This window comes from Brassica napus, chromosome C1 (genome assembly GCF_020379485.1).
Source record: "Brassica napus cultivar Da-Ae chromosome C1, Da-Ae, whole genome shotgun sequence".
NCBI lineage: Eukaryota > Viridiplantae > Streptophyta > Magnoliopsida > Brassicales > Brassicaceae > Brassica > Brassica napus.
Window position 1 is genome coordinate 29,817,978 of NC_063444.1, and position 14,032 is coordinate 29,832,009.

Below are 14,032 nucleotides of genomic sequence, written 5' to 3' on the forward strand. Positions count from 1 at the left end.
TCACTTTCGAGTGTTACCTCTCCAAAGATTGGATCGTAACAATTAATCTTCTCATTCTTCAGATCCACGTGATACGCAACCCAGTGATTTCCGCCGGTTTAAAGACATCCGTACAAGTGATCCACATCTTCATAACCTTTCAAGTTTGTTCGACAATGATCGGGAATCCTACCATTTATCATATCTTCATAACCATTGCCTTTGAACATGAATATTGTGGGTTTCATCTTGAACTGAGCGTAATCGTGAATCAAAAAGCTTTGCCACCAAACGTCAACGAAGGCAATCCCCTTGGACCAGAATGGAGTGGACTCTCGCATTGACCTTTTAATGAGGACGTTCATATACGCCACGACATGCTACATAAATAATATTAACAAGTCAACCGTAATCAAATATATAACTCAGCCGTTATATAATAAAAGAATATATAACTCAGCCGTGATATAATAAAAGAATATATAACTCAGCCGTAAAAATTAGATAACACAGCCGTAATAAAATAAAATAATATATAACTCAGCCGTAATAAAGACTTACATTATCAAACACCCATCCATACTCATTCTCCGGCTACGGTCTCTAATGGATGAGTATGCTGTAGAAGTCACTCTCATGATCAGCTGTTAGTACTTCTTTTTTACATGGTGCTGCTGGTGGTTTGGGTGGAATTGCCTTGATGTGTTGCATAAGTTTCTCCAATAGCGTCGGATCAACAGGTGCTAGAGGGTCATATATTGCTGATGAAGGAGTAACATTCTTCCTCATGCACGTCGTTCCATCATGTCCTACGTTCGGAAAAACTAATGATGAAGAAACTGCTGTCATTGACAACCCTTTTGGAGTTAACCGAACATTTTTCTCCCGGTAGTCCTTAATTATGGCAGATCTAACCACTTTAGAATTCTCGACATTAGACTCCGGCGCGAATTCGTTCTGTTCTGCAACAACTTCGTCAGTTATATCAGCCAATGAACTATCCTCTACATCAGGTTGTACCTTGCATCTTGTTACACCGTCACGCGGTGGAGTCACCTTTTTGTACTTTGACCCGGCCTGTTTTTGCTTCTCTAGCTCAGCCTCTTGTTTCTTCTTTAACTCAGCCTCTTTTTTCTTAGCCTCAGCCACTTTTTTCTTAGCTTCAGCCTCTTTTTTCTTATCCTCAGCAGCTTTTTTCTTAGCTTCAGCCTTCTCCTTCCTCTTAAACGCAGCATCTGCATGCGCTGCTTTTTTCTTCTCATCGGCTTCCTCACCCATAACAATACGCTTGCGCCTGCAGCCGCGTCCATAGGCTGGATCCTTAGCAGCCTTATCATCCTTAGTAGCCTTATCATCCTTAGTAGCCTTTGCAGGAGAAACTACTACGAAATCAAGAGGCCGCATATCAGTAGCTTTATCGACACTACCAAACTCCTCATCCAAAGTCCTTTTCACCCCTGATTCCTTTTCAAGCTCCTTGGCCAAATTATTTTTCGGTCCAAACTCCTTACCAGAAGTCGCAGCTACTAACGCTGGACTATTGACAAACTTCTGATGCGTTCGAACCACCGGTGATGCCATCAATAAAGAGTTATCTGATAATTGTGGAGAGTGGTTATCATGGTTTTCGGGAATTTTCCCAATCCCCAGATCTTTCAGACGCTCCTCCAGTAAAGCATTCACCCTGTCATCAATGGTCTTTTGGTCCATCAATGGTATGTTCCGGTCTAACTCGTAAGCTTCCAACCGTGAGTCAACTTGATCAAATTTTCTGGAAATAATATCCAGAGTACTCACAATGGTCGTTATAGTCGCTTTGTTCTCCAACTCCAACTCTTTGCTACCTTCCTTCTCGCTAGAACCCTTTCCCGCTGCATCAGCTTCAGACTCATTCTGTGTCTTAACTTTCTTCTGCTTCTTAGTGGGTGACTCAGCTTCTGACGAAACTCCACCCTTCATTCTCTTCTTCTCATTCCCCTTCCCCTTTGCATTCCCCTTTGCATTCCCCTGCACTTCCCACAAACCTTTCACAAATCTACCTGAATGTATGTCTGTTATCAACCTAATGAGTTGTGGGTCGTCATCTTCACCCGGCCAAATAGGAAACATCTCTTCAATTGAGTCCTTCAAAACCATTCTCCTCACACGCACCTGCAACACCAGGTTATAACAAAACTCAGCCTCCAAACTAACACAAAACTCAGCCATCAACTAAAATAATTTAGCCGTGATTTAACACATAACTCAGCCATCAACTAAAATAATTCAGCCGTAATTTAACACATAACTCAGCCATTAAGTAACTCTGAACTCAGCCATCAAATAAATTAAGTCAGCGTTAAACCTTACCTCGCCATGCTTTTCGATTTCGGCAGACAACAATTTATCAAAGCTTGCACGTGTACGCTTTCCACCCCATCGCAAAAGCGGAACGTCTTCGTTATTGATCACTCTCCCAAAACTCTCACTGAAGCATGTGACGGATTCATAAGCCTAAATCAATAACGTGTCCTTCATGCCGCTTATTGTGTATGAACCTCTATCTGGAGCCAATGTTTTAATAGAGTCAATTAGAACTTCGTATGCAGTCCGACCCCATGGATACGACCTCATGGCTTCATCGTCGAATACCCTTATTGCACTTTGAAAGGATATCCTTGAATTGTGATGCAAACAATAGACTCCCATGGCTTGAAGAAGTAGCAGCCACAACCACTTGCGCTTTTCAAAACTCCAAAGCGGACAGAACGCTAATGCTGCCTTCAGTTCATCTAACTTTGGTCCCATCCCAAGCAGCACCTCTAACTCCCCCCCAAAACTTGTTGTATTGACCACGATCAAATTTTTCTGTTGGCAATGGACTTGTGTTTAGCCCAGTGATCTCACCAAACTCGAGCAAGCTAAACCTGATAGCCTCATCAGCCACGAGACACCATATATCCTTCTTTATAACTCGCAGCTGTCTACACAATAGATAGTGCACGGTCCTACCAGACCACATGCTTTCGCGTTCAGCTAGCCTAGCAACTACTCCAATGGGAGAGTTAACCAGTTCTTCCCACACATCAAGTGCTATTGTTTCTGTAGAGGATGGATTTGACCATCCCACAAGGCCCGAGGAATAGAAAGGCCTGGCCCGGATTAGGTAGAGCGATGGCTCGATCGGTCGGCTCAAGAGTCAGGTCTCTCGGCTTGACTCTTGAGTACTTTTAGTCAATCATCATCGACTGAAGTACATTCGGCTCAGCGGCTGCTCGGACGCCTACGGGCTTCTCGGCCCAGCAGAGGAGGCCCACCAAGATGGCGTAAATTAGGTCAAGGACGAGGCATCAGGACGTCTATATAAGGGAAAGGGGAGACAACGAGAGAAGGATCTGAAATCATTGACTAACACTTAGCGGCTAGATTAGGGTTTTCACCTTTGCTTCATCTCGCCGTTAGTTGTACTTTTCCGGTAGCTCATCGAGCCACCGGCTTCCTTTCTGTCGCACTCTCTTCGTTTCCTTTGTAACCGACTGAACGTTTTCTCCGACCATAAATAAGACGTCTTTGTTAAAACCCATACTTTCTTTATTACCGTTTTCCGATCAAACAGTTGGCGCCCACCGTGGGGCAACTAGCAAAGTAACGTCAGAACTATGGTCGTTAACAACGACAGTTCTTCGTCAGGCGAGGAGCGCGAAGCTCTCGTGGTGACGCCGGCTCCAGAGGTGACACCTACGCCTACACCAGTAACTCCACTTCCCCATCCTGCGTCTATGTAAACTATCCTGGCACGCCTCGCCCTACAAGAAGCGGCGCAGAAGGCGGCAGTTGACCAAATCACGGCGATAGCAAAGATCCTTGCTCCTCTCGCTGCAAACGCCGAAGCTTCAACGGCGCAATATCGTCGACACCTGTTCGCCACAGAACGAACCACCGACGTAGCACCTACGCGGGATAACGATAACCAAAGCGCCGGTAACGACATCAACGCGCACACCGCAAGCGAACTAGCCGCGTTGAAATAGTCGGTCCTCAACATCAACTCGCGGAATCTCTTCGTACACCCTTCACGCAAAAGGTTACCGGCGTGCGGCTCCAGAAGATGGAGAAACTCCGTCTTCCAACCTTCAAAGGTCTCTCTGACCCTTCTACTCTCGTCACGTCTTTCAACATAGCGATGCGACGCGCAAACCTGACCGACGAAGACAAAGACGCCGGTTTTTGCCAACTCTTCGTCGAAACCCTAGAAGGACCTGCCCTTACTTGGTTCACCGGCCTCAAAGAAAACTCCGTCGACTGTTTCCACGACCTCTCAACGCCTTTCCTTAAGAACTATATCATGTTCACCAACCAGGAAGCGACCGTGTCAGATTTGTGGAACCTCACTCACGCCAGTGACTAAAGTCTCCGCGACTTCATGGAGAAATTCAAAGCTATTGTCTCGAAGATTGACATTCCTGACCATATCGCCGTCAAATCTTTGATGAACACCTTGCACGTCGACTCCACATTCCGTCAGGATCTCTACCGATACCCGACAAAATCTGGCTCCGACGCCATCGCTCGCTCGCACAACTTTATCCGCATGGAAGAAGACACCAGAGCAAAGTTCGCAAAAGAAGCAGCAGCGAAACAGCGACCCTCCCGAACAAACGACCCGCCCCGAGCCCCGCCAGCACTCCTCCGGTGGAACTACCACTCAAAAGAGAGGCTACGTTAGCTCGGTCGGTGATGAGGAATCTCCAAAATCAGCAGCCATCACGCGAGAGAAAGGCTGGAACCACTGGGATCGAGACTCCGCTCCGAAGCAATCAACCTCATCCGAACCAGCGAGTTCAAACTCTGGGGAGCCAAAAAAAAGGTGCCTCTACCACAAAAGGGACTCCCATGATACGAAGAAATGCAAGGTCCTCATCGGGCAGTTTTTCGACGGGATCACTAATGGAACAATCCAAATGCCCACCTCTCCTACGACACCAAAAAACACCAAAAGCTGGAGTAATAACAAGAAGAAGAAGGCAGAGAAGTCTCAAAAGAACACGGCCCCGAGCGAGGAAAGGGCAAGCCCTGAGCGCACTCCCGTCAACAACGTCGGCCCCGCCAACGATTCGTTAGAAGCCGAACACCCGCGTCACCGGCGACGAGTGGAAGTCATACTCTCTCGCCCTTGCGAATCCTCTGACGACGATGTCCCGACAGTGCAACCAGATCTGCGCGATAAATTACACAGCAAGGATAAGCAGTCTCTCGCTCCCTCGACAACAGATAAAGACCTGCGCATTCTATTAAAGCGAAAAAGCGCCACGAACGAAAACACAGGAACCGTCGAACTCCGTGCGACCATCTCAAAATGCAACGCTCGGAGAGTCGGTCAAACTGGCGACCTTCGTGACCAGCTTAATTCGAAGGCCGACGACCTACAGATCCAACTCAACCATTCGAAAGGGTCAGATCTGCGACGACGTCTCGAATCAAAAAAGAAACAGCTCGCAGAAACTCCTACATTCGAGAACACAACCGACGATTTGAGGAAGCAACTCGAATCAATGCGAGCAACCCGAACCCCGCACATTAGTGTCATAATGGGCGGATCACCACCTTGCGGTGACTCGGTTCGAGCCGTCAAAGATTACAAACGTCAAGCAACCACCTCTCAGAAGTGGCCTTCTCCAGTCGAAAATGATCACCAGATCACTTTTTCGGCACTAGACACCAAGGGCGTCCACATGCCACATAACGATCCTCTCCTCGTCGACCTTGACATCGGCGAATGTCTGGTCGCAAAAGTCCTTATTGATACCGGCAGCTCAGTCGATCTCATCTTTCGCGACACACTCGACAAAATGGGAGTTGATTTAAGGGATATGAAGCCTTCCTCTCGCACGCTCACCGGCTTCAACGGAGCCTCGGAGCAAATGATCGGGACAATTCGCCTTCCAGTTTACGCAGGTGGTATAACCCGCACCGTCAAGTTCTCCGTCATCCGCGCCAAAGCACCCTATAATGCCATACTCGGAACACCATGGCTGCATTCCATGAAAGCCGTCCCTTCGACTTATCATCAATGCGTCAAATTTCCCGGAAAAGACGGCAAAACTCAGACGATTCGGGGAGATCAACAAGCCGCGAGAGAACTACTGATCGCAACTGTAAAGATGCAGCAACAAGCTTCCCTTGTCAACTCCGTCAGTAAACCACTCAACAAGATATACCCCCAGAAGGAGGAAGTTCGCGAAGTCGCAATTGATGAATCCGACCCGACGAAAATCATCCGAGTTGGCGTCTACCTGTCCGACGACGTATGTTCAAGGATCATCTCTTTCATCAAAGACAACGCCTCGACGTTCGCCTGGAAGACTTCCGACATGAAGGGGATCGACCCCGCAGTTACCTCCCATGAACTGCACGTCGACCCGACGTTCAAACCCATCCGACAGAAGCGACGAAAACTCGGTCCAGAACGATCTAAAGCCGTAAACGAAGAAGTCGACAGGCTCCTCGACGCGGGTTTCATAACCGAAGTCCGATACCCCGAATGGTTGGCTAACCCGGTTGTCGTCAAAAAGAAAAACGGCAAATGGCGCATATGCGTCGACTTCACGGACCTCAACAAGGCGTGCCCAAAGGACAGTTACCCACTCCCTCATATCGATCGTCTCGTCGAATCAACTGCTGGTAACGAACTCCTAACCTTCATGGACGCTTTCTCGGGATACAACCAGATCTTGATGCATCCCGACGATCGCGAGAAGACGGCATTCATCACCGACAGAGGGACCTACTGCTACAAGGTGATGCCCTTCGGGCTAAAGAACGCCGGCGCGACTTATCAGCGACTCGTCAACCGAATGTTCGCTGATCAGCTTGGCAACACCATGGAAGTGTACATCGACGACATGTTAGTCAAATCGCTCAAGGCCGACGATCACCTAAACAACTTACGCGACTGCTTCAAGATCTTGAACGACTACGGGATGAAGCTCAACCCGGCCAAGTGTACCTTCGGTGTCACTTCGGGAGAATTCCTCGGCTACATTGTCACTCAACGAGGAATCGAGGCTAACCCCAAGCAGATCTCGGCGATCCTCGACCTTCCAAGCCCAAAGAACAGCCGCGAAGTACAGCGACTAACCGGACGCATAGCAGCTCTCAACAGGTTCATCTCGCGATCAACCGATAAGTGTCTTCCCTTCTACGAGCTACTAAGGGGCAATAAGAGGTTCGTCTGGGACGAAAAGTGCGAGGAGGCGTTCAATCAACTCAAGCATTACCTCACAACCCCCCCCAGTACTATCAAAGCCAGAAGCCGGCGACACATTGTCTCTCTACATAGCCGTCACATCCTCCGCCGTCAGCAGCGTGCTCATTCGAGAAGATCGGGGAGAACAGAAACCAATCTTTTACACAAGTAAAAGAATGACCGAGCCGGAGACGAGATACCCAACACTCGAAAAGATGGCCTTAGCTGTCGTCACCTCGGCCAGGAAACTGCGACCCTACTTTCAGTCGCACACGATTGAAGTACTGTCCAACCAACCACTCCGAACGGTTATGCAGAATACTAACCAGTCAGGACGGTTGACTAAATGGGCGATGGAGCTGAGCGAACATGACATCGTGTACAAGAATCGCACAGCAGCAAAGTCACAGGTCCTTGCCGACTTCTTGATCGAGTTAACACCAGAGCTGGAGCAAGACCTCATCCTACCAAGTTTAAACTGGATCCTACACGTCGACGGTTCATCCACGAGTAAAGGGTCGGGGGCAGGAGTGCAACTGCAATCACCAACAGGATAACTCATCCGGCAGTCATTCAGTTTTGGTTTTGCGGCGTCAAACAACGAAGCTGAGTACGAATCCCTCATCGCAGGGCTCCGTCTCGCCAAGGCAATGAAAGCCAAAAGAATCAGCGCTTACTGCGACTCTCAACTTGTCGTAAGTCAGTACCTCGGCGGTTATGACGTCCGCAACGAAAGGATGGACGCCTACCTCAAACTCGTCCAAGATCTCACGCGAGACTTCGAGTTCTTCGAACTCACGAAGGTTCCTCGCGGAGAAAATGTCTGTGCCGACGCCCTCGCTGCTCTAGGAAGCAAGCTACACGATCAAGTCAAGAGGACAATCCCAATCCATAAAATCGAGAAACCGAGCATCGACACGAAGGCGGAACAGACTGCGATCGCAGCAGCGATTAGCGAAGCGATGGACATCGACGAAGCAGAACCTCCTTCGCAGGATGATCAGCCAACAGATTGGCGCAAGGAACTCATCGATTACCTCGCTGAAGGTTTATTGCCCACCGAGAAATGGGACGCGCAGCGACTGAAGCGACGTAGCGCACACTACGTTGTCATGGACGGGGAACTACACCGATGGACCGCGACGAAGGTGCTACTCAAATGTATCTCCGACGAAGAAACGAGACTAGTCATGGCCGAAACACATGAAGGAGCAGCAGGCAATCACTTGGGCGGACGAGCTCTCGCATTAAAAGTAAAGAATCTCGGATTCTACTGGCCAACCATGAACGCCGACTGCGAGACTGCACCATACCCATTCATGCGATGGGGAATGGACATCATCGGTCCGATGCCGGCATCTCTCCAAAAGAAGTTCATCCTGGTCCTCACAGATTACTTCACCAAATGGGTTGAAGCCGAAGCCTACGCCAGCATCACCGACAAGGAGGTACAAAACTTCATCTGGAAGAACATAATCTGCCGACATGGGCTCCCATACGAGATCATTACAGACAATGGTTCACAATTCATCTCGCATCATTTCAAGGGATTCTGCGACAGATGGCGAATTCGACTCAACATGTCGACCCCGAGAAACCCGCAAAGTAACGGCCAAGCCGAGTCAACGAACAAGACCATCATCGACGGTCTGAAGAAACGACTCGACTTAAAGAAAGGTTGCTGGGCAGATGAACTAGACGGTGTCCTGTGGTCCCACAGAACAACTCCTCGCGGAGCGACGAAGGCTACCCCTCTCTCGATGGTCTACGGCGTCGAGGCAATGGCTCCCGCAGAAGTGAATGTGACGAGCTTGCGCCGATCGCGAATGCCACAAAACGTCGAACTCAACCGCGACATGCTGCTCGACGCACTCGAAGACATCGAGGAAAAGCGCGACCAAGCACTACTCCGTATCCAGAATTACCAGCATCAAATCGAGAGCTACTACAACAAAAAGGTCAAATCGCGTCCCCTCGAAATGGGCAATCTTGTCTTAAGAAAGGTCTTCGAAAACACTAAGGAGTGGAAAGCCGGCAAGCTTGGAGCCAACTGGGAAGGACCATACAAGATAGTCGAAGTCATCAAACCAGGAGTATACCGCCTCGAGACTTTAACAGGCGAAGCAATACCGAGAGCTTGGAACTCCAAACATCTCCGCCTCTTCCATCCTTAGTCAAGACGAACGCCTTACCGAGTAAATGCGCCTCAAAGGCCACTTTTAGTCGCCTCTCGCTCAAAAAAAAAAATGGCGGAAGAACGACCAACGGTCAAGTTCTCTCGCTCAAAAAAAAAAAAAAAAAACCGAGTAAATGCGCCTCAAAGGCCACTTTTACTTGCAATCTAAGAACTATGAATGGCTTGATTCCCACAAAGGGATACGTAGGCAGCCCAAAAGAAAAAGGGGTCCAGCCGAAATAAAAAAACAAACAAACCTCCTCCCCGAGGAATCGATCTCCGAAGCAGACGATCACTTAAGCGATGCCGACACAAGCATGCCCCGGCTTCTCAAACAAGCGTATCGGTACTCGCATCCCACGTTGGATATGTCCTGATCAGACACGTATTCACGGGAGTCGACCGTGTTGCGATTTAAACCAACACGGCCGAGACAATGACTCCAACTCACCCTGTAATTTACTAAGTAAGGTTTGACCTATCGAACGCTTGAAAATTACGTTAGGGTCGATTTGGAACCGTCAACGTCGAGAACTCATAATTAACAACGAAACTCAAATGACGAACGATCACGAGTCAAAGAAATCGACCGAGACAAAGTCATGACGAGCTTAACACTACAACGATTCGATATCTCGAATAACGTTTATACTAAACAAACAGTCACTTCGAATCTTGAGAAATCATGCATTTGATAGACAAGTACGATAAAAGACAAACAGTTAATACGATTCGAAGAATTGGAAATAACAAAAGAGAAACAACAAAGTAGAAGTCTTGAAATGCAAAAGTCTAAAAAGCAACAACACAAGTCCTCCGGGACTCAAAAGAAACAACAAACAAAAAAAACTAAGCTTCCCGATCACTCTCGCGATCGTTGAGGACGGAGAGCTCCGAAGCCCTGACGGTTGACTCACGAGCAGCCGGAGAAACATGCACTTCGTCTGATCTCGGGACGATCTCTGGATCAGCCAAAGGACCTTCAAGAAAAAGCGTCGGGTCTTCGCGCCGCTCTTCGGTCGGATGAGTAGGCGGAACGTGAAGGCTCGCTGCAATCTCCGGATCGATCAAGCCGGCGTTGGACCCATACGGATCGAGACTCGCCAAGATTCGAGCATCCACAAACTGAGAGTCCAATACGAGAGGAGAAAGTGTGAGATCTTCCTCGGGTATCTCGCCCACCCTAAGCTTCTCGGCTTCCTCCCCGTATTTCTTCTCTTGCTCGGCGAATATCTCGATAGTAGCTTGCGAGATGTCGCTCCCAGCCCTCTTCAAAGCTCAAGGCATTTCCTGGTTCCGAAGGCTTGGCTATGAAGCAACCGGGCCTCCTCATAGGGACCTCGTCGCTCTTCTTGGGAGCGAATCCTAGCGAAGCGACGATTAGCTTTCGCGGCCATCTCGGCCTCAACTCTTCCTCTTTCCCTCGTCACTTCCAGGATCTTGGAATCTACAAGGCGCCTCATCTCTCTTTCATGAGACGCAGCGAGCGAAACCTTCTCGCTCTCAAGTTCGGCGTTCTTCCGCTCGAGCTCACGAACGACTCCTCGGGATACCTCCAACTCGGCTTTGAGCTCGTCTCTTCGAGCAATGATGCGAGCAACCATCCCATTAAGCCTCTCGACGTCAGCCCTCGATGCATTCAGCTGGTGAGCAGAAGCTTCCTCTTTCTCCGCGTGCTCCTTCTTAGCCAGCTCGAGTTCGCCCAAAGCTCCCTTCAGGGCAGTGTCGTACTTATCGATCACGACGTTCATCGCGCTATCCCCCTAAACAAACGAGGAGATGAAAATTGTAAGAAAAAGTTAAAGAACGAAACAAAAAAAAAAGAGAAGGGACAGAGCCATTTACCAGCAGCTTGGCCCTCACGGCTTCCTCGTATTCACCCCCAAAGATGAGGTCCTTCACAGCGGGCAAAGGTTTCGCCCTCCCCCTTAATTGGCGAAGGAACTCTCCACACTTCTCGGGAACGTACACTAAAGGGGCCGGTCCCTCATAGTGAAACGAAACCTTGTCTGGAAAGTTGACTCCGGGCACCCTCCTCAAGATAGCGGAGCCGTGAGAAGAAGTGCCGATCTGAGCGACCCCTTCCCCAATGGGAACCGGAGTTCCCTCGCGAGAAGACGCCAGAATAGGAGATCGCGCCTCATCGCCAACCTCGTCGTTACGTCTCCTGATCAAAAGCGGCGACTCTCCGCTGTCTTCTTCAGAACCGTCCGGACGGGCGGCATTAAGAGGAATTTCAGATTCCTCCCCTTCACCAACTTCCGCCGCATCGTCCCGTTCTCCCGAGATTTCAGCCTCATAAGCCTCCTCTTCGGGTTGAAGTTCTTCTTCTTGAACATCACCCTCCTCAATCTCAGTCGGTTCTTCGGGATTCTCCGACTGCTCGTCAACGGGCTTCTTTGTCCTCTTCTTCTTCTTCTTCTTTTTCTTCTAGGGTTCGCCAGAAGGAGGAACGTCGCTCGCCTCCTCGGTGCTCCCCTCGACTCCCGAGCCGCCCCTCTTCCTTTTTTTACCCTTCCCCGCGTTTCTAGAGCCAGAAGGGGGAACCTCACCAGTGCGAGGAACCGTCGTCGAGGGTCCTTCCTCGCTGGCCAGTCCCAGCTGGGCGGCTAACATCGCGCTCAAATCGGGAAGAGTTCCCATCCTCTTTGCTTCAGAAACTTGCTTTTGGATGTCCTTCGGGAAGATGTCTAGTCGCTTGGTGCGAATAGGAAGAACGGTCGGAAGATAAGATCTCCACTCTCCTGAAAACATAAGTCAGAAAGGTCAGGACGCGACAAATAAACTTTGCGATCGAAAAAATAACCAGAAACGGCGAGAGAACGCACTTCGAGCGATCCGGTCCTTAAGCTCGCGAATCTTCTCGACGGTAATCTCGGACCAACGGTAGATCCGAAGCAAAGCGACGGCTCGAACGCTCTTCAGGAAATCCTCAGGATAGACTGGAGACTTAGGATGGCCAACTGCGAGCACAACAAAAAGAAAGTTCCGTTAAGATCAACAAAATCAGACGTAGCTCGCGACAAGATATTCTACCACAAGAACGGTTCCATAGGACCCGATAGTCCTCTCGAGGAGGCTCCTCGAAATCCGAGTCGTCGGACTTGATGAAGAAGTAGGAACGCTGCCAATTTTGCGTTTTGTTTGGATGACCGGCGCACACATTGCAGTTTGGTCGCATCTTCACCGAGTAGGTTCCGTCCTTCATATCAGTTATCGAGGTCATCTCCTCGAACGACCTGACGCTCATCGGCATGTCAATCTCCTCCGCTTTAACTGATAGAGTGACGGCTAGTCGCAGCGAGCCGTTCAGTAACTGACTAATCGCGAGATCTCGCCGCCTAGCGTACGCGGTGATCAGTCGCGGGATGGGGAACCAACAGCGAGTGTCATCCTGGAAATAAGACTCGTATACTGTTTGGTACCCGATCGGAGGAGACCAAGGCCTTTGCTCCTTCGTAAGAATGAGGAAGGTCACGCCTGTAGCGTTCTTGGCCCGAAGACCCCTCTTCACGCTCCTCAGGGTCGACTTAGTCTCCTCCACACCGTCCCAATCTTGACCAGCCACGAAAGCAGGGCGCAATAAGTCAGGATGTAGTCGTGGAAGCTCCTCGAAAATCCCTTCGGGATAGAAGGTTGTCGGAAACAACTCGGCTTCAGAATCATCGTCTTCCGAACGATCGTCTTCCACTGCGCAAGCCCTCAAGGTAATCGAGTCAACGGGCACCGCCCCGCTCTGTCCGTCTCTCGCACACTCCGTCGTATCCCTCACGGCGACGTTCTCGCTCCCTTCCCTCGCAAGCCGTGTAGCATCTGCGACCAAAAGCCTCTGGGAGCGAGACAAATCAACTGTGTCCATCATCGCCTCGTGATGAGTCGACTCGAGATCCCCGATACAACCTCCGTCAGGACCCCTTGCCGGAGCTGATGCCGCCGCAACTGATTTCCCCTTTTGCTGCCTCGATAACCCCTGAGCCGACGACATGGTAGAACAAGGCGGCGAAGAACGCGTCGAATGAAGGCTATAACACTTAGAGAGATAAAAGAAGGAGAGAGAGAAAGTACCTTTGATCGTGGAGGAAACTTGAAGAAATGAGAGAGGATCTGCGTATTTATAAGGAAAAGAGAGGGGGGGGACTCGAGGCATCATCATTAGGTCTATTCGGGCCTAGATGGGCCTCGAAACTCTCCCTAAAAATCCAACGGACCCTCGCGACGTTTCGACTTCTCGGTGCATTTAAAAGAGAAAAAAGGGGGGGGGGAATTCGAGGTGTCGTCATTAAGCCTAAAAGGGCCTAAATGGGCCTCGAAACTCTCCCAAATGTCCAGCGGACCCTCGCGACGGTTCGGCTTCTCGTCTAAATCGGACGTCGGTCATCTTAAAATCAGAATAAACCAACGGTTAATCTAGATATGTTAGTCGGGATCTGAATATCCGTGACTAATCGGCCTCAAGCGGAAATATTCCAGAACCCTCCCTGCGACACAACGATCAAAAGGAGCGATAAAGTCTCTACTGCTCGCTTCCGAGAGAACGATGCTGTGCGACTCATCGACCAACCGCTCCAACCTTCCGACAGGCCTTCTATTCCCTCAAACCTTCAAACCTTAGAATCCATCACGAGCCAGAAAGCACTTTGCTCACTAATGGA

General features: G+C 49.6%; 2 protein-coding genes across 2 annotated transcripts; one reads left to right on the forward strand and one right to left on the reverse strand.

Moving 5' to 3' along the window:
- The first annotated feature begins 7,419 nt into the window (after positions 1–7,419).
- Positions 7,420–9,403, forward strand: LOC125579923. Its single transcript, XM_048743834.1, has 4 exons — positions 7,420–7,614; positions 7,774–7,899; positions 8,008–9,207; positions 9,323–9,403. The coding sequence occupies exons 1-4, from the start codon at positions 7,420–7,422 to the stop codon at positions 9,401–9,403; spliced, it is 1,602 nt and encodes a 533-aa protein (XP_048599791.1).
- An 826-nt stretch (positions 9,404–10,229) lies between these two features.
- LOC125579924 (meiosis-specific protein ASY2-like) lies at positions 10,230–13,365 on the reverse strand. Its single transcript, XM_048743835.1, has 6 exons — positions 12,417–13,365; positions 12,209–12,343; positions 11,928–12,124; positions 11,226–11,810; positions 10,720–11,143; positions 10,230–10,624 (listed from the first exon to the last, which is right to left on the reverse strand). Exons 1-6 carry the CDS (start codon positions 13,363–13,365, stop codon positions 10,230–10,232), a joined length of 2,685 nt encoding a protein of 894 aa, XP_048599792.1.
- Positions 13,366–14,032: the final 667 nt, after the last annotated feature.